Here is an 18,949-nt window from a genome sequence, read left to right as displayed (position 1 = left end):
AGCAAGTATAGTGCTTGGTGCAACAGTAGCACTGATAGGTTTAGCTGTACCTCACCAGAGGAGCTGGTGGGTACTAACAGTACAGAACCCCTCACCAGAGTCAAGGGCCCTTTGGTGAGAGTAGAGAGCTATACCTCACCAGTGGAGCTGGTTGGTATTAGCAGTACAGAGCCCCTCACCAGAGTCAAGGGCCCTCTGGTGAGAGTAGAGTGGTCAGACTAATCGAGTTGGCAACAGACAGACAGATGCAGTACAAAATCGGAAGGCAGAGACAGGAAGGTATAAACAGGCAGCAAGATCAGATGGGCAATGGTACAGTCGCTGAGCAGAAGAGTAGTCAGAACGAGCCAGAGTCATGCACAGATAATAACACAGTAATGAATAATCTTTAAGGCTATCAAACAATTCTTATCTTGTGTGAAATCCCCAATTTCCTCCCGGATCAAAGCACACTGGAACTATCTAAGGGTCTGAGCGCTAACACCAAGTATTCGCAACAGCAGACAAGTTGCGAGTGATTCAGCTAGGCTTATGAAGTAGAGGAGACCCTTCTGACACGCCCCCTCCTATCAACCAATGAAAAGCGGCGGGCGTCTCCTCTGATGTCAGCCGACCGGCCGGTCAGCTGACGCTCCTCCTCCCCACATAAAGGTCCTGTCTGTGCGCACGCGACAAAGCCCCCCTATGTGCAGCTGACAGACCTGTCCTCGGCGTGCTAGACGCCTGAGGCACGGATACATTGCTAGACAGGGAGCTGGAGACAGCTGCGGTGGTAGCGCTGTTCACCGCGGCTGCCTCTCCAACATTTGTTACATCAAGTAGATACAGTATTAGCTTCCTAGCTATCAGGAAACAATATTCAATATGGTTTTGGACTCCCATTCTTTATTCTGATCTCATTATCAGTTTGACCAAGAAGCACAAGAAAGGAGTTCCACCACATGTGTAGGTTGGTCGCCTCCTCCCTCTGGCATCACCAGCATTGGTGTGAAGCATGATTGGCGAAATTTTTCATGCTGGAAGGATAGAAATACCTTCTTGAAATTAACTTATATTGCATCACTGGAAGATGCCTGCTTTGAATACACCGTATGTTATTTATATCAGACCATGAAACAGTATCTGGCAAAGGACCCAGTTTAGACTCCCATTTAGTTCAAGCATTTGGTTTATTATTGTATATAAATTTGCCTAATCCATTGGAATGAAGCCAGTTGATTGCTAGTGCTGGCAGGAAATCAGGGTTTGTTTTTTTAAAGTGATTATAGGGGAGATGCCTGTAATAATTTTCCAGGATTTTAGGACCTTGTATAAGAATTTAAGAGCAGGCTTGATTGACAGGTGAGAAATTGACTAGATTAGACTACTGATATTGCCCATATGCTTCATCTGCTGGACCCCTCAAGTGTTAAAGTGTCTGCTCTTGTGATCAGGGCCTGCACTTCCATTAAGGCAAAGGGGGCAATTGCCTCGGGCCCGAGTCCCATAGGGGTCCCTAAGTGAATGCACCCCTTTAACAGATAAATTTGTGGTGCCACGGGCCACTGGGTACCATGACTTGTAGTGGCAGGGAGGCATATACTTTACCTGATTCCATGACCGCCCGGTTGCCATGGTTTCCTCTGCTTTGACTTCCTCATTTCCTCCTGGTGGCGAAATGCATGCACACGGCTGTAGCTGCGCTTTCCCTGTCATAGCAGGAATGTGACGTCACGTCAGTACGTCCATGCGAGGAGGGAGGAAGAGCTCTGCTGTTGCCACGGTGTGTGCGTCTCACCACCAGGAAGGAAGGCGAGGGGGAGGAAACCATGGCAACCAGCCCGGCATAGAATCAGGTAAAGTATATTCCTCCCTGTCTGCTGCTCACCTCGGGGAGCAGGGGGGGGGATTTCCCTGGGGACTAACCTTCAGCTTCGGGGGAGGGAGGCGCTCCTCAGCTTAAAGCGGAACCAAAAAATTTTTAATTCAAAATATTTAGTTGCACCACTCTGACACATACAAAGATAAATAAACACTCCTTCAAGCCTATGAGCATTTCAGTGCATGCTTTTCACAAACTAGGGTTATACAGGTGGCAGCCATTACTTCTGAGCTTAGTAGGAGGTTTTAGATCATGGGTGTCTTTGTCATCAGCTACCCTCCCTCACAGGGGCGTCGTCTATGTGAAATCTCACACAAGCTGAGATCACCTCCCCTGTGACATCATCAGTAGCAGCCTGTGTTTTGTTTTTTATCTCCTCCACCAGTCTGCCGGATTCTGTCCCGGCAATATGAAAGGAAGGGAGGGGTTCCTCCAATAAATGTAAAATATTTTGTATTTGTCATCATGCAGCTGAAAAAAGGCCGCTATTTATTATTAAAAGTTAGAAAATAGATTTTATTTCTGAAATCTTGTATTTTTAATTTGGGTCCACTTTAAGTTTGCCCTGGGGCCTCTTACACTGGTCCTGCTTGGGACCGTGCTTTGCGATTTAAAATCAAACCTCTCTGCTGCATGACTCCTGGCCTCCTCCTCCTTCTCGTCTGTACCACGTGGAGAGATAAGACTATAAAACTCAAAGTACGGTCACAAGGGCAGACACTTTCCACTTGAAGGGCCCGGCAGGTGTTGCAAGGACAATTTCCAATAGATTTCATGCTAAAAGCTGGCTGCTGGGTGTTGACTCGTGTTTGGATAAAAAAAAATCTGCTTCTAAAATGTTCCCACTGCTTCTAAAGTTATTCCCTCCCTTCTGTTTTGTAAAACATCTCTCAGCACTCTGCAGATCTTGGCAGCATTTCAGCAAACATTAACTAGAGACTGTGGGGAAGTTTAAGTGTACCTGAGCCGAAACTCAGGTACAAAATTAGATACTTACCTGAAGCGAGGGAAGCATCAGGATCCTATTGAGGCTTCCGTCGCTACTCCATGGCCCCCCATCGCTGAGCATGGCCCTTCGGAAGATTAGCAACAATGCATCTTCACTAATCGGGCCGCGCAGTAGCCACGCAATCACGTCCGGGCAGTAAGCCTCAGCCGCGGGCTCCATGCTACTGGGCATGTGCGCCCGTGCTCGCATGGCTACTGCATGGCCCTGATCTGGAGGGCGACTATGCTCAGTGACGGGGGACCTCGGAGCACCGAGAGAAGCCTCAAAAGCCTCAATAAGATCCTGAGGCTTGTATCTAATTTTATACCTGACTCTAAATTTCGGCTCAGGTACACTTTAACTTTCCCACAGTCTGTAGTCAGTGTTTGCTAAAATGCTAATATCTTATTTTAAACCCGAGCTTCAGCTCGGGGTCGCTTTAAAGCATATCTGGACTGGGATGGATTGGGTTCATTAAACAATGAACATTACCTGACTCTCCTGCTAATCCTCTGACAGGCTCTGTCTTAAAGCTAGCCTACAGTAAAAAAAAAATACTCACCTAAGGAGAGGCTCTGGGTCCTATAGAGCCTTTCAATTCCAGCGCCATCCAGTAATGCTCGTAATTTGCTAACTACGATTACGCAAAATTTCACATAATTTTTCCTGATTACAGCCATACGTAATTATGATTTGGAAATTCAACTGATTTTTGTGCAATTTTGTAATTTTGCTTAATTTTTGGGTAATTTCGTGCCGACTTTAGCGGTCAATAGAGAAGTCCCCATATAGGCTATTGTCACCAAAATTGGTACGCATATTAACCTTTTGGGGACCGCCACTATTAGATCCTACGCCGCACTTGTGGCTGTTCTAGCTTGGTGCGGCGTAGGATATACGCCGCCAGCCGTTTCCGCTCCCGACGCAATTGTGCGCACCCAAGAGTGGAGGTTAAGCTGTCATATGACAGCAGACATCTCCCCTCAGTGATCAGAAGCCATCGCGTATGGCGGATCGTAGTGATCACTTTGACAGCTGCGGCGGTAGGGTGGAAAGAAGAGGATCCACTCACCTTCCTGCCGTTCCCGTGACGATTGGCGCTCCCCACCGCTCTTGCTGGCATCTCTGCTCCCTCTGACGTCAGCGACAGGTCCCTGCTTGATGACGTCATCAAGCCGCGACCCGGAACTAAATGGCAGTAGTAAGCAGAGATGCTGGCCCGGAGCAGACGCGTCCACTGCGGCTCATTGCTGGAGCCTGGAAGGTGAGTGAAGGCTGCTGGCGAAAGGGGGGGACATCTGGTTTAAGAGGGGACACCATGCCCAGCACACAGAACTGGGGACCGGCTGCCTGACTCCCCAAAATGCGCCCCCCCCCCCCCATGTGAATGAACACTGCCGTCTACTAGACGGCGCAATAATTTACAAAACTGATACTTACACATCCATGCATAACTTTCTCTTTGCGTAGTAATACTAGGCATACGGAAGTTATTCACAAGGACATCTTGTGGCCAAATAGTAAAATTACACCCCAAAACTTTTGTTTAAATAAAAAAAGACCTACAGTATTTTTACTTATTAAATAAACCCCTTACCTCCCACAATCCCCAATAGTTACAAAAGAATTTTTTTTGTAAAAAAAAATTAAAAAAAAAAAAAAATGAACAATTAAAAAAAGACATAAATCTTTACTTTAGGGACTGAACTTTTTAATATGTATGCCAAGAGGGTATATTACTGTTACTTTATAAATTATGGGCTTGTAATTAGGGATGGACGCAAAACTGAAAAAATGCACCTTTATTTTCAAGTAAAATATTGGCGCCATACATTGTACTCGGGAAAAATCTTAACCGTTGCAAAATGGGCAAATAAAATGTGTGGGTTTTAATTATGGTAGTATGTATTGTTTTAAAACTTTTTTCTTATTTTTCCTTTTAAAATGCAGTTAGAATAAAATAATTCTTAGCAATAAGTAATTAGTGGTGGAAAAAACTAAATATAGATTGATTCGTTGTAATAAGTAGTAATAAAGTTATAGGTGAATGAATGGAAGGAGAGATGATGTTAAGCTTGGAGGTGTAATCTCCACAGTCAGCATACGACACATAAGCTGACGTGAAGGAGGTACACACACCAGCACAAGGGATCAGGATATCCCCAGTTTAGTGGAGGAGAGGACTGACTCCAATAGGAGATTGTGGTGCACAGAGCCGGTGCAGATCCGAACAGCCACAAACAACACTTTCGTAATAACGTCTCAGCGCAAAGTAGCGCTGAGCGCATAAACCAGGACTGAGGAGATCAGAACAAGTAGACAGAATGAACGCTTGCTAGCTAGCGGCTACTTAGCGACAGCAAGCGTCCAAAACCAGACAGACTGGAATGAGGCAGCCAATGCGTTGCGGCGATGGCGTGCCTCACAAAGACAGGACAGGATAGTCAGAAAATAGCAGGATCAAAATAGAGGAACGTAACACAGATAAATATACAATAAGTATGATTTCCTAGCGTATTACAATTACAGCTATCAATGAAACTATTTGTAACGTCTGACTAACATATGTATATATCGGCAATGAACCGATATATGACATAAGCAGATACGCTGACTAGGACTGGAGTAATACAGGGAACAGGACTCAGAAGGATTCGCTATCTCTTCGCAGAGATGAACGCAATCCACAAACGGTAACAGAACAGGATTCAGAAGGATTCGTTATCTCTTCGCAGAGATGAACGCAATCCACAAACAGGACCAGGAACAGGATAACTAGCTCAGCACGGGTGCTCACGGTACGCGCAAACTACCAAAACGTGCTGGAAAACTGACTAACTGAACACAGGAAATAAACAGTTCGTGTACGTATATATCAGCGACACTGATGTATCAACGTAACACGAATACAAGGAAAATAATAAACGTGCAAGTATGCGTATATATTGGCGATGAACCAATATATGACACAAGACAAGCAAAGTAACAACTTCTAGAACAAGAGCAGAACTAGGAGGACTTGCTGACCCCTTCGCAGGAGTCAGCGCAGTCCACACGGACCAGGAACGAGGTGGGGCACGAGCAGAGTAACAGATAGAATCTGAGACTATGGTAACCCATGAGACATTGCAGGAAGCAGTTCTTTATACTGAGGTCATCCAATGGGAGCAGACCTGCAGATTCCCACACAAGTGAATGGTAATTAATCACAGGCTGATAGCAGGAAAAGGCAGACAATGATATGCAGCCTGCAGGAAAGGGACTGCCCCTCCACTGCAGCAGACAATGTTTGTTTACACAAGAGCATGTTAAACTGTCATTAATTTCAGAGTGACTGCAGATGGAATCAGCAACTAGTTTAAGTGCAAACCAAACTATGCAAGAAAATGCATGTAATGACATCAGAACTGCTTGGGTTACAATACCACTGCAGCCAGCAGTAAACGCTGCAGACATGATCATAACAGATGACAGGTGAAAAATGCTGTTTTTTTAAGGGGAAAAACCCTTGGAGGTGAAGTGGTTAAGGTGAGGTTGTTTGTTTACTTGTGTACCTATTGACACTAATTTAAAGAGACTCTGAAGCGAGATTAAAACTCGCTTCAGAGCTTATATTCAGCAGGGGCATGTGTGCCCCTGCTAAAACGCTGCTATCCCGCGGCTGAACGGGGGTCCCTTACCCTCCAAATCCCCCCTTGCAAAATCTACGACCAACTTGGTCGTAGATTTTGCTGCTGCTGGAGGCAGGGCTAACAGCTGCAGCCCTGCCTCTCAGCGAGTCTATCAGCGGCGAATCTCCGCCTCTCCCCCGCCCCTCTCAGTGAAGGAAGACTGAGAGGGGTGGGCGAGAGGCGGAGATACACGCTGACAGACGCGTCCATGGGAAAATGCACTTAGTTGGGCAAGACAATAGCACTATGCAATGGGGAGAAAATGAAAGGTCGCGTATCTAACCAAGATGCACCTTATAGATACTCACTGCATAGGGCTAAAGAGCCTCTCAAAGGCACAAGTGTGCTCATTGCAGTGAAACAGGTGCATTAAGAACTAATGCATCTCACAATACACACAATGGAAGCAAATCCATGCGTTACACATTATCCGGGGGCCTTACCCTTCTCCTATTGAGAGAGACATCTGTTCCACGCTGCAGAGCATGTTAGCAAGGACGGCTCGTGCAGCCTTCTCTCGGAGTCCCCACCCTATCTAAGTTTAAAATCACCCAACATTATGGGAACATGCTAGCAAGTTGGGCAAGACAATAGCACCATGGTAAACCACGGTAACACAACCCATCTGATTAGCGAGAATGCATCCAAAGCAAACTTTTATGAGACGTTAACCATTTCCTGGCTAAGGTGTAGGGAGCGCAAGCTGGCAATCACCAGTGGTCAGGCTATAACTGGCTTACGGGTGACAAGGCTGTAAACAGAACCCCAACTCCACGTCTCAATCCTCAATTAATCCTTCAAATTAATTATTAATGGAACGGCTGGACTTTATGTAGCACGGACGGATGAGCCTTGCATTTAAATACAGTAAACACGCTACGGTGACGTCTGATTCGGGATCCTACCTTAGATTAGCATAACCCCAGCTGAGATACAGGGCTGGGGGGCTGCCAGGGATGGGGAGGGGGGAGAGGCACAGCATGTAGCGGCTCTAATGAGATAATTAGTGGTGTGTGTAATTACCATCTTACTATTCTGCACATGCATACATATCTGCTCATCACTCTGGGCTGTGGTGCGTCATGCTGCTCCCGGCCAAACCCTCCACAAAAACACGGAGAAAGCAAAACACGTAACATAGCAAACCTTTACCGCACAGCAGTGGAGTAATTTTATATTAAAAGCCTGATGGATAAACTCCACAATGACCCCCCTCATTAATGATGTGTCTTGTACACAGTAAACACCAGGCCTAGATTTACCTCACAGGAGCCTATAGGCACAGATGTCCTGACACTCTAGACTTCACCCTCCACAAACCTACCTACTGGTGCCCCTTAGTATTAGGTAGCCAGAAGAACCCTCAATATGAAGTAGCTAGAGGTGCCCCTGACTGAAGGGAGATCTCGTCAGTGGAATTCCAAGAGGCAGAGCAGGGTGAGTAACCTCTCATTTACACTCTCATCAGGACTCTGCATAGGGAAAGTGGGAGGCACTCGAGGAAGGGAGGGAGCCGCCTTTCTATTATCAGAGGCCTGTAGGCACGTGCCTACAGTGCCTTATGATAAATCCGGCCCTGGTAATCACTGTGCTGTGGCTACTAGAACATTCTCCTGAATCAAGTAAAAAGGGCGCCATAGGCACCTATATTAATAGCCACAATGAGCAGCCATGACGGGTAATTTGGGCCCTGGAGGCATCCGATAAAATAGTCCGTTGCATAACGCATGCATTAAAATGACTGTGAACTGCAATGGAGACTGGACATGGAGTTTAATACAAAGCCTGCATGCAGCTAGTTAGAATAACGCAATCAGTTACAACGCAGTAGCGATGGGCGTACCGACTCATAGTATACGACTGTAAATTATCAGTCATAATTACCCACTATGGCATCAAAGCCAGAAGCCGTAATCGGCATAATCCTCGGTTATTCGAAACAAGGTGCCGGAGCTGTGTGGTCACATATCTGTCCTGCAAGAGGATAAAGCAAGGAAAAAACACTTAACTGCTATGACAGTTCATGCTTGCTACACAGCCATAGCAATTAAGGCACCTGTTTTTTCACTGACCTGAGGAAGCGGGCAAGTACCCACGAAACTCGTCAACTTTATGTGCTTGAATAAAAGACCTTTTTTCAATAAACTGGTCCAAATTCTTCAAGAGCGGTAAGATTCCCTCTTTGTTTATAAGATTAATAGCTTATTAGCCTATCTTTTATGCATTGGGCGCCTCGAGCCCTGTTTTAAAGAGGAACTCCAGTGAAAATAATGTAATGAAAAAAGTGCAATTATATATAAATGATTTAGTCAGTGTTTGCCCATTGTAAAATCTTTTAAATCCCTGATTTACATTCTGATATTTATTACATGGTGACATTTTTACTGCTGGAAAGTGATGTAGCTGCTGCATGCTTTTTTGGCAGTTGGAAACAGCTGTAAACAGCTATTTCCCACAATGCAGCAAGGTTCACAGACAGGAAACTGCCAGGAGTACGTACTCAAGAGTTTCTTGTGGGAGGGGTTTCATAAACAATATCAGTCATACAGCGCCCCCTGATGGTCTGTTTGTGAAAAGGAATAGATTTCTCATGTAAAAGGGGATATAAGCTACTTATTGGGATAAAGTTCAATTCTTGGTCGGAGTCTCTCTTTAAGTGTCTTGTCATATCTCTTTTAGAGGTGATAGTTTTTTAGTCGTCCTAAAGAACTTCCGGAGTGCGACCACCCGGTTTCTGTCAACAGAACTGGGAAACTGAGGGGGATGGTTAATTTCCCGCCTGCTCTGATGGTGGTTGCAAGGATTTGCAACCCGCCTTTGTGATTATATACATCCTTAGCAATTTGCTTTCCTGAATCTTACACGATTCTGCACCATTGGGCTCCTGGTCTCCTTTTGTCTTTTAGATGAACCTGAGGTTGTTATAATCACAGGAACCATCGACATAAGCTATCTTCTTATCCTAAAGTTGTTACGCTTCCTTTTCCCATAATCCTTGGTAATTGGCAACAAAGTCCCGGAACTGTGTGGTCACGTCTGTCCTGTAGGAGCATAAAGCTGCTACCCCTCCCCTTTCCCATAATCTTCAGTTATTGGACACAAGGACATGGCTGTCCTTAAAGTGGACGTGAACTCAAAACTCCTTTCTACTCTAAAAGATACACAACAGCATAATAACCTTTCAACAAAAAACATGTATTTGTTAAAGCTGATACAAATCCTAAAATAAATTTGCACCACTTCTACTTCCTGATTCATGGAAGCAGACCTATTTTCTACAGACCGTGCTTTCAAATGGGCTTATCTGCCATCTCTGCCGTGGCAGTCATGTGACACAGGGGAATATCAAATTACAACTTGTGATAATACATAAATGAGGGGGAAATAAACAGGCTAACCTCTCTAAATACATTCAGGGTGCATTTCTCTCTGTTTCCTTCTGTCCTGTGCAAGACTTCAGAACCACTTTAAGGAGGATAAAGCTGCTGCCCCTCCCCTTTCCCATAATCCTTGGTTAGTGGAAGCATGGTGCAGGAGCTGTGTGGTCACATGTCTGTCCTGCAGGAGGATAAAACTGCTGCCCCTCTCCTTTCCCATAATCACCTGTTATTGCAATCTTGCCAAGTATACCCCTTCTAGAAGCATCTTGCTCAGTTTTCCACAGATTCAAAGCACGTCAGTTGTGTGTTCGCCCGACCGCACTAACTGCTATCCAAAATCTTTATCATCTGTTAATAGACGATCCTCTTGGTACAAAGCAAAACCCATTAAGGCTAAACACAGAGTGTGCACCTCTGGCTGCGCTGATCATTTCCAATAATGATGGCCTAGGTGTAAAGAGAATCTATCACGCAGCCACTGTAGTAATGCTAAGCGCCATTAACTCCACCGTAACGTCCCCTCGTCCAATAATGCACCAGAGGGAAATTCCAGAATTATCCTTCTTCCGATGACCTATTGATTTCTGATGGAGAACAGACTGTTTTCAGTTTTACAATAAATATCTACTAATTAGCAAAGATCCTTTTAGTCGTTTCTGCTTTACTGTAACCATTTTTAAATAATAATAATAAATAAACTACTTTACACTGATGAGGTTTTTATACTGATATCCAATTGCGCAATTTTCAATTTTACTTGGTAGCGCGCCCAGGCTATGCATATGCATAGGTAGGATTTAGTTAGTGTTAGGTCCCCTCCCATGGAGGAAAGACTTCTTCGACAGTGGGAGGGACGAGTACCTAACAAATTGCATGCAAGCTGTTAGTGGAAACTAACATCCTCCAGTGGTAGACAGGTCATGTGTATGCTCAGTGTGTATTATATCCCATAAGTGAGGCTTGCACTTTTTTGCAGGTAGGCACTCAACTGTTTTTAAGTAGCGCTGTTCATTTCCTTGCTATATACTGATATCCACAGAAGTTGCAACATGGACTCCAGAACACGATATATATATATATATATATATATATATATATATATATATATATATATATATATATATATATATATATATATATAGCCTAGAGCAGTGAGCGCTAACTCACCTGGATGTTTGGCTCTTGCTGTGGTCCACGCTGAACCCCATCCTCACAATGCTTCCTGTTGAAACAGGAATGATGGACTGCAGCAGAAAGAGCTGAACAGCTGGGTAAGCTAAAAGGCAGCTGGGTACCTCTTGTGTAAAAATATTTAAAACGAGTGAGTCAGGTCACCTGATGTGTATATACAACCAAATAACTGACATAAGATAATACAGTAACCAACTTCATTATAAATGGCAGCAGAGAATGCACAAACAACAAACAATAAAGACAGCAATCAGGAAGTTTACAGAAGTGAAGTTTATTAAAATAGTATAATGACTGTATTGACATAAATCTGAAGAGCTGTTAATGACACACACCCAGAAGCGTAATGCTAAAGACAACAGAAAACGAATATAACAGTGGTATAAAAAAGATAACCAAAAGAAAAACATGTTTACAGCAAAAAATGATTGACATACAAATCCACTAGTGTTTCCTGAAAAGAGTAAAAATAAAGGGGGAGAGGAAAAGGAGGGATGGGGAGAAAGATAGGGGAGGGATGGAATGAGGATATGGAGAAGATAGGGGGGTGGAAGGGGCATAACTGGAGGAAGAAAGAAAAACGGAGGGCAGAAACAGAGAGAGGAGAGGAGGAAGGGACAGGATAGGAAGCAAGGTAAGGAGAGGAACAGAATTATGAGAGAGCTAAGAAAAAAAGAAGTATGAAGAGAGGGATAAGGTGTAGGGAAGTATGAGGAGATGGATATGCAGGGGAGAAGTTTGAAGAGAGGGATAAGGAGGAGAGAGGTATGAGGATGGGGATAAGGAGGAGAGAGGTATGAGGACGGGGATAAAGAGGAGAAAGAGGTATGAGGACGGGGTTAAGGAGGAGAGAAGTATGAGGAGAGGAAGGTAGCTGAGGAAAGGAATAAGGGGAGGAATAAGGAGAATAAAGGGAAGAAACATATAAGGAAAGGGATAAGTAGATGAGAAGGTTGGGCAGAAGGATGTGGAGTATTAATGGTCATTTTTAGAAGTCACGGGGAAGCGTGTGATTTGTCTGATTTGCTGTGATCACATCATAGTTTAGTACATGAACATGGTTAGCAAATCAGAGACTTACATATCTATCACTTGCTTCTCCATGAGTTCTCTTAGTCTTAGACATGACCATCGCTAATATGGTGAAGCAGGAGTTCTGGTTCACCCTGAGCTTGCTGGGCAATCTGTAATATGGCGAAGAGAAGGATGAGATGACAGATAAGCAGAAAAGAAAGATGCAGAGACGGATGAGGAGAAGAGGAACAAAAATCGAGATGAAGTGAGAATAGGAAAGAAAGGGAACAGAGTGGAGAGCAAGTGAGAAGATAAACTAAAAGTAGTGGAGAGAAGGGGGCAGAGGGTGTGGCAAAATCATAAAAGGAAAGGTGAGGTGGGGAAAGGAGAACAAACAGGGTGGGGGAAGGTAGGAGAGGTGTAAGGAGTGAAGTAGGAGAGGTGAGAGGATGTGAGGAATAGAAGGTAGAGGAATGGAAGGGAAGATAGTGAAGTGGAGTGCAGAAGGAAGAAAGGGACAGGAACCAAAGAAAATTAAAGAAGAGGACAAATCTTAATAATTTTTGAAGGTTACAATCTGACATTTTCTGAATTGTCTCCTGTAATACAAAGCCAGTCTTTTGGAGATGTTGAGGTTTAAGACTCAGCTGGACAGTATCTGCACTCAATGTTCTCCATTAGTTTCCCCCCCAAAAAAGTTTCACTCCTCAACCCCAAAGCATACCAGAAGTTTAATCACCGTTACCCACATGGCCTGCACATCGCCTGCGCAAATGACTAGTGGCTACATTACATTAGCTTCTATGACAGGCAATGATGTGAATGGGCTAGGAAAGGACATTGGACAAATGCATAGGTTTCTTTTTGCTTTAGTAAAAATGTATTTCTCTCGCTCGCCATAACATCACCCACTTCAGATCCAGACTGACCCAAATAAGTCTGGAGTGTTCAGAAAAACTTCCTAGTTACACTTTTCCCATATTGTCTTGGATTCCCATAACAGGCCACAAATCCTATTTTAGCTCCAGTAACTGTACAGTGCTCCAAACCCCAAACTACAAGTGAAGAGAATGCATCTCCTTCAGGGCCCAGAAGGTCCAACCATGACTCCTCCCAGCTGTGGTCACATGCCATTGTCCATAGATTAAAGTAGAATGACCCTTCCTCCCTCTGCTTGAAGCTCTAATGAGCATGGCAGATATACAGAAGAAGACCATGTGTTCCAGGCTGCTCTGAGTGCTGGAAACATGGGCATAACAAGGCTTTGGGGGCCCCTCCTCCCTCTCCCCAACTGCAAGTGCAGCCAGTTAGTGAAATAAACTCCCCGTTTGCTCACAAAAAATGTCCCCGCCACCTCCAACCATGCAGAGTAGCAGGAGCGTGTGTAATGATTTCCTGCTTCCAGACCTGCATCACAGCAGAACACTCTCTGTTGCCATTTGCCGCCTCCCAATCACATGACCTGCATGGGGTTCGGGAACCAAGGAGGCCCTAGGCTATCAATTTCTGCAGGGGGGGGGGGGGGGCTATTAAGTCTTGTTAAGCCCCTGGCTGGAAATAAGCAGAGTGCTGCTTATAATCATTCCATCACCATAATACAGGTGAGTTAAATGGCTGAGCCACTATGGTTGATTGTGTTGTGCCCTGCCCCATAGTATCTTCAAACAGAAAGCAAGAGGGACTCTGTCATACAGAGGCTTAAAGGTGACCCATCTTGTGATTCCTTCTAAATTTGTCCAAATAAATCCTGTTAATGAATAACTGCCTGGTCTGTTTATTTACATAACTTTCCTGCAGGCAGTTAATACTTCCAGCCTTTTCCTTTTGTTACAACAACGGTGTTGTGACTGGAGGAGTGACATGACTGTGTTGTAGGAGCATGAAGATAATGAAACCTCATGGCCATCTCTGTATTCTCACCCATAATCCTTACAGCCAAGATGTGTTTCCTGGACAGCTTGTGAAGTTCCCCCTCTCTAATCGTCAAAATAACTCCCTACTACAAAGTTAACCCATGGAAAGGTGGTGATGGTGGTGGGGTCCTGGGAGAGGAAGAAGGAACAGAACTTGCTTAGCAGTAAACCTTCCTCTGTTACTTCCTATGTGAGGGAGGTATGGCCAAGGAGACTAAGGCAATCAGAGGTCATAAGGGTGCAGAGAGAAGCAGTGTGGGAAACTCGGAGTGTGGTTATATATGAAGTCACCCCAAAGAGGAGAACACCCATAGTGGAGTATGGGGAGTGTTTGGAGATGGGGAGCTCATCTTTGTGTTAGGTGGAGAGAGGCAAAGAATGAACGACATGTAACTAGGGGTTCAGTTTTTATTGAACTCCACCTCCACCCATCAAACACATGTAAACTTTACTTTGGAAATTAGGAAAATTGTACAATAACTTTCTAGCACTTCCCCAGTAATTAACGATAGCTTTGATGAGACAGCTGCACTCTGTTTTACAGGTACATTAGTGACTGCCTCTATCAAAGTTAGAAAGCCAGAAACAAATCCAAAAGAAACACTGAGGTGATAATGAAAGGAGAAACTTACATTATATTAAAGTTTCTTTTTTCCCACATAAGTCGGATACTATTTTCTAGCCAGATGGCCAACTCACCGATTTGAATGAGTCTTTAAGTGATATAGTATAACTGGGGGGGTAATTTTATTTACCATCCTTAAAGTTCAACTTAATTAAGTCTTCTTCCAGCATGAGCGACTTATAAAATAAAATAAATACATAAATACAACAAAGCACAACAATTGAACACATAAATAAAACAACACTTTGTCATCTAGATGCCCTCATGGCATATGCTGTCAAAAACCACAGCAATCACTCTAACACTCACTCCTTAAATGAGAAATCCAAGAACTCTCAATCCCAGGACATGTCTCTGGCCAAGTGATGAGGAGAGGCCAAAAGACCCTTCTTGGTGCAACTACCACCTCTAAGCCTGTATAGAGCAACAAATAAAGATTACTTATTTGCTGTGTAATGGCACTTTATTGTGAACACGAACCCTCCTTTATTCCTCCATTTTTATCTTTTTCTCAGAGCCAGGATTACATACATATCTCAAGTCTGACTCCAACATGCCATTCCTCAGATCTACTCACTTCCTGCTTTGTTGATTCCCTCTCAGTTGGCAGCAGTAGTAGCTCCTCCCAGCACTTCCTCACCCCTTTCTGTGTAAACAATGTTATCTCAGAGATAAATTAACTGTTTGGAGTCAGGAAAAAGTGTCAGATGCAGGGAATACCATTCCTGCATTTGGAAAAAGTAAGATGGTGACCTCCATGACAAAGAGACACTACATTCTGCACCTCTGTCCAGATGGGTACGATGTGAATTAGTAATGAAGGTAGGCTTTGAAGATGGAGGTCTATGCATTGGAGGCAACAGTCTATGAGTAATGAAAGAACTACCTATTGAGGCTTCCCTCGGTGGTCCAATGTCCCCATCACTGTACGGGCTGCTCCTCTTCTTGCAACGTGGCTGTGCAGTAGACACACGAGCATGGCTGCGCATGTGCAGTAGCAAAGAGCCCGCAGATCGAGCTTACTGCGCATGCGCCGGGGGCTTGGTTGGCTATTGTGCAGCCACACTATAGAAAGAGGTGCTGCGCGGCCTGATGTGATCACTGATTAGCAGTAATGGTTTGTCACTGATCTTTTAGGGGGGCTGCGTTAAGTGATGGGGGACATCAGACCACAGAGGGAAGCCTCAATAGGATCCTGAGGTTTCCCTTTCTTTAGGTAAATATCTTAACTTTCTTTAATGCTGTCACTTATAGTCCAGTTACTAACAGGTTATGGAAAAGACAGATGCCAACTAGATTTGTCCAACTGAAAGGACGATAACGAGTCTTCATGAACAGGCCACTAATCCAAATCCATTGACTTCCTATCACTGGACCCGAGGAACTGGAAACTTACACAATCCTTTGATTCAGCAGCTTGTAGCCGCCACCGTCTCATGTGCCGATGCCACCGTGAGAACACAGGGTTGACCATTTGAGATGCACAACACACTCGCAATGATGATAAAAGATACAAACAGGATATACTGGGTTATCCATGTCTTGTGGACCAATCATGGTGATTTTTTTTTTCTTTTTATTTCCTTGAATGTCAAAAAAGCGCATTTGTGATGGAGGTAAAAAAAATGTTGCATCGAACAGTATATAAATATTTCATCTCCAAGCTGGCCGTGTTCATTGAACATCTAAGTATTCAGAAGAGGTAAGAAAGTATCTTGCCAGTTCCAAAATCTATGATTTAATAAGTCCATCCCATTCTGCATTAATGTTCGGACCTATAGGTGGGAAACGTGTCTGTTCTGTGAAGCTTCTGAGGATTGGAGAGATCTTCTCGCGGCAGAGGTGGAAGGAGAAGAGAAAGAGATAGAAAGAATCACATTTAGATCTTGTTTACATGATGGAGGAAACAGACTGCATTGAAAAAGATTTAGGTTATGTATAAAAAGACAACCCATGCAGATGTTTTTTATATATATTTGTTTTGGGAATAGAAAACTTTATAAATGTTTACACTTATCTGTTAAGGGGGTTTTCCTCTTACAAAAAAAAATATTTCAAGCAAAGTAGACTCATACTACAACGCAAAAAAATATTCAGGATGATATTCTGCTAACTGATCCTACAGTACATCGAGGAATGTATAGCATTTTCTAGGCTGGTCACTGGTGGTTGTGTCACACATGCAAATATTCTATATAAAAGGACAGATTTATCCTACCGTTCTCTGCATGAGATTTTTCCACATATTCAAATCAGTGCTTGCAATTTTTGTGGTCTTTTGAGGTATAATTTTTATGAAAATTTTTGCAATTTTTATAATGCTTTTGTATGAAAATTTCCACTTTGTGTAATTTACAAAAAAAATACATCTCATTCACTGCGATTCAATCAACCAAAACTCAATTTTTCTGCAAATGTTCTGCATTCCCATTGTACATGAAGAAAATGCTCCTGGGGCTAATGGGCTATCTGGGCACCCCATAGGTGCTAATGCAAATTATCGGCTATTGGGCGCCAACGAAAACATTAATGTGCCTTATCAATTTCGTTTTGATAATTTGTAAATTATCAGTTTAACTTTTTATAGAATTTTGAAATACGTTTTGAGAGTTATACGTTTGTTAAATATCGTTTTTTGTATTAACGTTATTTGTAGCGGAGAAAGAGGGTTTTAGGATTCGTTTTTAGGAAGCGGATTTTAGGGTTAGGCACCACCAGGGGGGTCTTAGAGTTGCGTACGTACAAAAAGGGCGCCCGGACAAAAAGGGCGCGGGGTGTAAACTCTAATTAATAATTAATCATTAATAGCGTTTATAAAAATAGTGTGCTATATTTCATTTACAAATAATGTTTAACAAAATTATAAATCATTAAATAATGTTTATGAAATCGGAAATTGTGAAAACGTTAATCTTTCCTGTTTCAAAAGTTAAACTTATAATTACGTTTATTAAAAAACAATAATATATGTTTAATTGTTATAATTGTATATTATTGTGAATAACCTTCATTTATGATTTGTTCTTATAATAAAATCTGAAAATATTCTTTATAACGATGATATAAATATAACTACGTTCTTAATAAGTGTTGTAAAACATTAGTAATTATTACTAAAATTTTACTAAAACTATACCTGAGCCTACTCTTACACAGAACCCTCCCTGTACCTATCCCTAACCCCTAGACCCCCCTGGTGGTGCCTAAACCTAAACCCCCCCTGGTGGTGCCTAAACCTAAGACCCCCCTGGTGGTGCCTAAACCTAAGACCCCCCTGGTGGTGCCTAAACCTAAGACCCCCCTGGTGGTGCCTAAACCTAAGACCTAAGACCCCCTGGTGGTGCCTAAACCTAAGACCCCCCTGGTGGTGCCTAAACCTAAGACCCCCCTGGTGGTGCCTAAACCTAAGACCCCCCTGGTGGTGCCTAAACCTAAGACCCCCCTGGTGGTGCCTAAACCTAAGACCCCCCTGATGGTGCCTAAACCTAAGACCCCCCTGATGGTGCCTAAACCTAAGACCTAAGACCCCTTTATTATGTGGATAATAATGTTTTACTAATTGTGGGTGCAAAAAATATATTGCAATTTACGTTACGTACTGATCGCTTTATTTTGTGAATAATAATGTTTTACAAACAGTAAGGAATAAAACTTTAAATAATGTTTTAATTAGTTAAATAAGATAAATAGTATTTTTATATATATATTTAAATTAGTATTTTTATAAACGTTATTCGGCACGGGTGCATTTTATAAACGTAAATCACCACAAGCACACTTATAAATCATTAAAAATCTCCGGGCGCCGTTTGTAAACGTTATTTATGTCCGGCGCCCTTTTTTCCTGCTCGGCACCCATTAAACGTTATTTATTATGAGAGTGAATGGCGGCGCCCTTTTTGTCCACTAGCTGCCTGCGCCCTTTTTTCCTGCTTCCCTTAGAGTTAGGCACCACCAGGGGAGTCTTAGGGTTAGGCACCACCAGCGGGGTTAGGGATAGGTAGAGGGAGGGTTCTGTGTGAGAGTAGGGTTAGGTTTAGTTGTAGTAAAATATTGGTAATATTTACATAGTTTTACTATAATTATTACGATTGTACATATTTTTTTTTTTTCATTGTTATAGATGATATTTTTAGAGTTTATTACACGAAGAAACGTTGTGGACAATATCATAACATTTTGGCTATATCCCACGCCCTCCTTTCCAGGTACCCTTATTTGATATATGCAAAAAAAAGTCCTGTATTCTGAATTTTAAACAAAGAAAAATCACAGAACGCATATGAACGCAGGAGCAATGCAGTTA

The 18,949-nt window shown here is 43.1% G+C and overlaps 1 protein-coding gene across 1 annotated transcript in view; it reads right to left on the bottom strand.

The window, feature by feature from the left end:
- Positions 1-11,345: 11,345 nt before the first annotated feature.
- The window catches only part of DOK5 (docking protein 5), a 209,630-nt gene continuing 202,026 nt past the window's right edge, over positions 11,346-18,949 (bottom strand). The window contains exon 8 of the mRNA XM_068263535.1: positions 11,346-16,470. Coding sequence (XP_068119636.1) covers positions 16,406-16,470 — 65 coding nt within the window. The 3' untranslated portion in view covers positions 11,346-16,405. The remainder of the gene's footprint in view (positions 16,471-18,949) is intronic.

Source organism: Hyperolius riggenbachi, chromosome 12 (assembly GCF_040937935.1).
Source record: "Hyperolius riggenbachi isolate aHypRig1 chromosome 12, aHypRig1.pri, whole genome shotgun sequence".
NCBI classification, from domain to species: Eukaryota; Metazoa; Chordata; class Amphibia; order Anura; family Hyperoliidae; genus Hyperolius; species Hyperolius riggenbachi.
This window is presented reverse-complemented; position numbering and strand designations above follow the sequence as displayed.